At 42.7% G+C, this 6349-nt stretch overlaps 1 protein-coding gene across 1 annotated transcript; it reads right to left on the reverse strand.

The window, feature by feature from the left end:
• Nucleotides 1-1861: 1861 nt before the first annotated feature.
• her8.2 (hairy-related 8.2) lies at nucleotides 1862-4445 on the reverse strand. Its single transcript, XM_053486925.1, has 4 exons — nucleotides 3651-4445; nucleotides 3416-3511; nucleotides 2561-2654; nucleotides 1862-2237 (listed from the first exon to the last, which is right to left on the reverse strand). The coding sequence occupies exons 1-4, from the start codon at nucleotides 3711-3713 to the stop codon at nucleotides 1897-1899; spliced, it is 594 nt and encodes a 197-aa protein (XP_053342900.1). The 5' UTR covers nucleotides 3714-4445; the 3' UTR covers nucleotides 1862-1896.
• Nucleotides 4446-6349: the final 1904 nt, after the last annotated feature.

The raw sequence follows: 6349 nt of genomic DNA on the forward strand, positions 1-6349 counted from the left end.
TCTCCTGCATTTCAGAGAAAATATTTTACACTCGTTATTTATAAAATCAGTTACATCATGATGATGAACATTTAATGAGTTTCATTACATTCTGGTCAGATAGTTTTGCTTGATGCTGAGACAAAATCTGACACAAAACTGCTCATAACTTTACTTTTACTCAACAATTAGATTTTATTTATGATGCAGGTTTAACGTCTGGCAGATACGTGATTACTGCCAAAGTTTCATTAAATTCTTTCCGGCCAGTTTTCTGTGATGCTGTGGCCAAATTTGGACAGACAGACAGACAGACTGGTGTTAAACGTCCTGCAGGAAGAATAAACATATATTGATCTGTCCATTTATTTTTTTCATAGTCTACTTCCCTTTTTTTGGAGTAAGCCATGCTCTGTTGCATTTCTGTTTTTTTGAGGATTTGATGGCATGTAGGTGCATCACTGTTGTTTCTGTGTCCTCCACGTAAACTGTGTATGGAATAGTCTTCCATTTAATGTCCGGGACTCAGACACAGTCTCAGTGTTTAAGTCCAGGCTAAAAACCTGGTGTGATTAGTTGCTTTACATCTCAGTTCCCCCTCATGTCTGTGTTTCCTCTTGGCTCCTCCCGTTTAGTTATGATGTCATAGTTAGTCCTGCTGGTATCCCTGCTTGACCTCTGCACTAAATATACATTCACATTACTGTATACGTTGTTTGACTGTGACCAGACCTAGTTGCCATCTCTCTTCTGCTCTTTCATCTTCTCTTTCTTCTTCCCTCTCTCCCTCTCTCTTTTTCTCTCTCCCTGTCTCTCTCTCTCACTACACATGTCTCTCCTGAGCTGTCAGTGATCCAGACCCCCTCTGCCCCCTGGAGCTCTCTGACTCGTCCTGGTGTCCCTCTTCTGGTTGGAGATCTCATCACATGGACGCCCCGTGTGGTCTGTCTGGGATGTGTGTGGTTACTGGGGACGGTTCCACTTTACCATGAAGACGGTCCTGTCCTCGGCTGATGGAGACAGCTGTTTTCTGAGGACTCGTGACTTCAGTCACTCAATAGTTCAGGACTGGAGTTTCCTACAGTCTAACTGAGCCTCTGATAACAAACTGGACTCCATATGAACTTCTCCACATCTCCTGTTCTACTGAACTTCCAGCCTCCTAACACACAGTATAAGTGCAGATCAATCCCTGCTATCCGTTATCACCCAGATGAGGATGGGTTCCCTGTTGAGTCTGGTTCCTCTCAAGGTTTTTTTTTATTACCATCTCAGGGAGTTTTTCCCTCAGCACCGTCACCCTCGACTTAGACAGTCTGTTCATTTTGATTCATACACATTTTTCAAATTTCAAATAAATTTTCATAATTTTCTTTTGATGAAAATGAAATTCGATTGAATTGTATACACGGCAAACTATTGCATGTTACATGAATTTCTCTGCTCATTATTGTAGATGGTCCCGAGTTTTACATGCACAACTTATCACATTCATCAGCAACAGTTACAGAAGTGTTCGCTCGTATAACGACAGCAAGTTTTAACACAAACCACAGAAATCAAAGATTAAACAGTTTATTAATTAATCACAGGTTAATATGGTTATTACACTCAACATAGAGGTTACAGGATCTACAGGATTAGTCTGTCTGCAAACACAGAGCTAACACTGGAAATGATTTAATCCATAAATTACAGTGTTAATAAAAAAAAATAAATAAACACAGGGGCTGCCTTCTACAATGCAGGCTACAGGAAGTTTACTTCAGACAGGAAGTAACGAGGATCAGGAAGGAGGCGCTAATCTGAATCGCACGCTCACCAACACGTATATCTATAAGATACATAGCAGAGGAGGGTCTACCCCACACACACACACACACACACACACACACACACACACACACACACATTGTTCTACCAAGGCCTCCACATTTCCAGAGCTGTCAAATGCTGGCTCTTTGTGGGAGGTGGCCTAGTCAACCGCGCGAGGTCATTAGTTTGAGCAGGCGGAGCCACTCTGGGCGCTGATGAGGAGTCTTCCACCTCGCTGATTTGGAGTGTTCCTTGCTCGGGGTCAGTGGACGAGGGTTTGGTCGGGGTGGATTTGGGCAGCGAGCGGAGCAGGTGGTTGAGGAGACGAGCGCCGAGTGTTTTGTCCATCCAGTCGCAGGACAGCAGCAGGTTATGGACTTCATGCATGCACTGGATGTAGCCGGTGCTGTAGCGCTGCTGCGCCTCTGGGTCCAGAACCGGTTCTGGTGAGGGCAAGAATCAGGATTAAATCAGATTCAGATCATAAATAATTAGATCTTACTTACTTAATCAGCTTCTAATATGCAAATTCAGGGAATGTAAGTGTTATTACATCATCAAGTATAACACCCAATCAGGGCTTGATGTGTAAATTAAGGCTTTTTAAGTGTTTGCATATTATCTAATATAAGAACCAATCAGGCGGTGATATGCAAATGAAGGCCTCGCAGCACCAGAGTAGCGGAGGTGTTACCAGTTTTAATATTAGTCGTGTCCACACTAGTGTGTGAGTGTGTGTGTGTGTGTGTGTGTGTGTGTGTGTTACCTGTCTGCCTTTCACCTGTAGCTTTATTACTCTGGATGTTCTGCAGGTGTTTAACTGTCATCTCTAGAATATCGGCTTTCTCCAGCTTCGACTGCTGCTTGAAGAAGACAACAGTGTGGGTTAAATACATTCAGGGAGGAGCTGAGATTAAAGACTCACAAGTATGACATCACAGTTTTACATTCTCACGGTGCATTCTGAGCGACGGGCAGAATGTTAGTCAGAACTTATTTTATCCCGCCTACATTGAGTTTGAGTGACATGGCAGATGACCACTCACAGACCTCATCTTGTGTCCCCTCAGTGAGAAACTAAATTCAGGACTATAAATATTGTGAACCAAAAAGCTGCTTGTGTTCCTAGAGGTAACCACTGCTCCCAGTGACATGTGGGCGGAGCCTATGGGTGGGGTCTGTTGTTATAAAGTAACTTTCGTTATTGTGTTGAATCTTGCAAGAGAATGTATGTTCATTGATATTAATGATTGTTACCATGGAAACATAGTCGTTCCTCTGGCTGTTTCAAAGTGACGGAAACTTTACAAACTTTCAACAGAAAGAAATGCTAATGTTTACGCTAATGTTAGCTTAAAAGTATGAAAGGACTGTAGATTTATCCATATCTAAGATCTAATATTAAATTTTTATTATATTATTAATTCTCTATAAATTCCAACATTGACAAATTAAATGAATGAACTGTAATCACGTGTAGTCACGAGTCTCAAACGCTCTTCTTACAAAATATCTGTTTATAAACAAATATATAAACTATATAAAAACATCCTGGGATAAAAACAGAACGTATGAATCTCTCGGGAACTGGATTGGGTTAAAGATGAGGAAGGAGACTCACGTCGAGCCCGAAGACTCCCACCACCGTCTCTCTGAGCTGCTCCAGGCAGTGATTAATCCTCTCTCTCCTCTTCCTCTCGATCAGAGGCTTCCTCAGCTTTAAGAAGAGACAGAGAGAGAAGTGACGGCTCAGTAGCACATAAACACCAGGAGAGAGGGGGGTGGGGGAGACAGAAAGAGAGGGGGAGAAAGAGAGAGAGAGAGAGAAAGAGAGACAGTCCTTCAGTCGTTCGTACCTTCCTCTCGTCTCTGCTGCTGTTCTGTCTCTCCGCGCTCGGGGTCGCACTCGCCGCCGTCATGACTCTCAGACTTTACTTTAGTCCTGAGTGAAACTTCTGTACGTCTGTGTGTGTGTGTGTGTGTTGATCAGGAGTGTGTGCTGCTCTGAGTGCGACTGCTTTTATACACTGCAGATTAGCATGTGAATGGAGCGAGGAGAGAGCAAACACACACACACACACCCAGCATAATAAAAATAATAGCCCTCTCTCTGTCTCTCTCTCTCCTTCAGACTCATCGTTTTAACTTCTTCCTCACTCTTTACACTTTTCCCACCGTCTCTCTGTCTCCTTGTCCCTCTTTCTCATCTCTACTTCTCTCTCTCCCAGTGTTTATTTCACTCTCACTCACTCTCTGCTTTTTAAAACATTAGAAGGTTTGGATAGAGAAAAAAGCTTTCAGCTCTGTGGTCAACTTTCCTTCTTCGTTCCTCTTTGTTTCATTCTCTCTCTCTCTCTCTCTCTCTCTCATATTGGATCTCACTCTCTCCTCCATCTTACTCTTTCTCCTTTCCATGTATCCCTCTCTTCCTCTGTTCCTTTCTCTTTTCACCTTCAGTGACTCAGAACTGAAATCAATATGCAACAAGTGTCAGCAAAAACATCTCTCTCTCTCTCTCTCTCTCTCTCTCACACACACACACACACACACTTTTAACACACTCTTAAGCATGTGACAGATGTCCACCCCATGAGCATTGCCCCCGTCACCCTCGAGAGAAACTCCATATTCACTCATCTGCTTTGTGAAGAATTTCCCTAGTGTAAATGAGACTGTGTACAATCCAACACACACACAAACACACACTCTTCTTTATGTGCTACCTGGTCCTACCGAGACTAAAACCAGGTCCCTAGAGTACACACTAGGAGGCATCGTGTCTCATTATTATGTGAAAATATAAATTTGTAAACAATAATTTTATAATAAATAATAATACTATGCTCTGGACCTCTGAGTGAATCAGTATGAAATGTTTCCAGAATATTAAAATCCTAAAATCAGAAAAATTGTCCAAAAATGATCAATTGGTTTAAACTCCAAAAGGCGTTCCGTGACTGGAGGTCTGATCACATCCTGACGTCTGGGTGGGCGGGACGACCTTCCTCTCTCCAGCCAATCAGAAGGGTCTGTCTGCTCATGTATACACAACGAGCCTGGTTAGAAAGGAGAAGGAAGCATTCATTGACCTTTGACCTTTAACGGTTCAGGTTGCTTGCTGGGTTGTGACATCAGGGAATTTTTTTAAACGAGTGAGAAGAAAATGAAGAAGGTACTGTAGTACTGCACCTGATGTTATTTTCATGTTATGTATAGTTGGATTAGATACTGTTCTAATCAGACACATGGACAACCTGAACACTGATGCACACAGCAGGAGGATAAGCATGTACCATGTAGCGTGTAGCACGTCATTCTGTTTTGGGACAAAGGCGTTCTAATCAGAAGGTTTGGATGGAGAAAAAAGCTTTCAGCTCTGTGGTCAACTTTCCTCCTTCGTTCTTCCACAATGAGGCGGCGAGCAGATGCGAGCGGGGCAGATGTCCCGTCAGGACCGGGCCGGCTAGGAATTAAACCCAAGCTCAGCTGCATGTGTTTGATTTAAGCTGCGCGAGTGCCAGGCGCGCGAGCAGAACGTGGGAAACTCACACGGACAAAAGGGAGCATTGATCTGAGGCTAATGAGCGTAAAAGAGGGAGTGACCTCGGGCCTGTGTGTGTGTGTGTGTCAGGGGAGAGGAAGTGGGAGGCAGGTGTACAAGAGAGAGAGAGAGAGAGAGACAGTGTGTGTGTGTGTGTGTGTGTGTGTAAATGGCAGGTGCTGCATTGGGAATGTCTCATTTATGGCAGATGTTTGAAAAAGCCAGTGTTCAAATAAAACTGCACAATAATTGGTGATTAATTCTATCCATAACAGAGAAGAAATCTAAATAACATTGCCATACATTCTTACCCACAACACACACACACACACAAAATAATCTATCACCCAAATCTAATCAGCTGCTTACTTTCTAATGACAGACAAAGGGGGTGCCAATACTTTGTGCAGCAGTCAGTAATTCTATATCTACAGGCTGGATAACTTTAAAAATTAACAGGATTTGTTTTAAACCCATTCTGAAGTTTACCAGAGTTTACGCTGTAATGTTACAAAATAAACATGACGTCATCAGGTTCTCCCATGTGACTAGCAGTTAGCACATAAGCTAGCTCGATCAGGTAATACTAGTCATACTGTATAAGAGTGTTAGGGCACACTGATGGCTCTATATTTGCATATATAGTACAGATTAGACATGTGTGTAATGCTCCCAACAGCGTGCTTCACACCGACCCACAGCGGTGTTCCTCTCTGGTCCTTTCTGTACAGAGGTATCCTCAGGCTCTCTGTGCAGTTACATCGCATTCTTCCTTCCAATTGTACAGTAAAGTTGCCCTGTATGATTGGACAAATTTGGAATATCACTTTTATAACCATCCTGGAAATTGTCTTCATGATGCGCGTTTTGATTCTCTGACAAACTCTGGACCAGCACTAATGCAGGGGGTGAATACTTATGCACTCTCAACTAAGTTTCAGCTATATTAGTGAATTATTTTGCAAACTATACTGTATATTCATCTCAGTATTTTTGGTTGATGAAATCATGAGA

The sequence above is a fragment of the Clarias gariepinus genome, chromosome 25, assembly GCF_024256425.1.
Source record: "Clarias gariepinus isolate MV-2021 ecotype Netherlands chromosome 25, CGAR_prim_01v2, whole genome shotgun sequence".
Lineage (NCBI taxonomy): Eukaryota > Metazoa > Chordata > Actinopteri > Siluriformes > Clariidae > Clarias > Clarias gariepinus.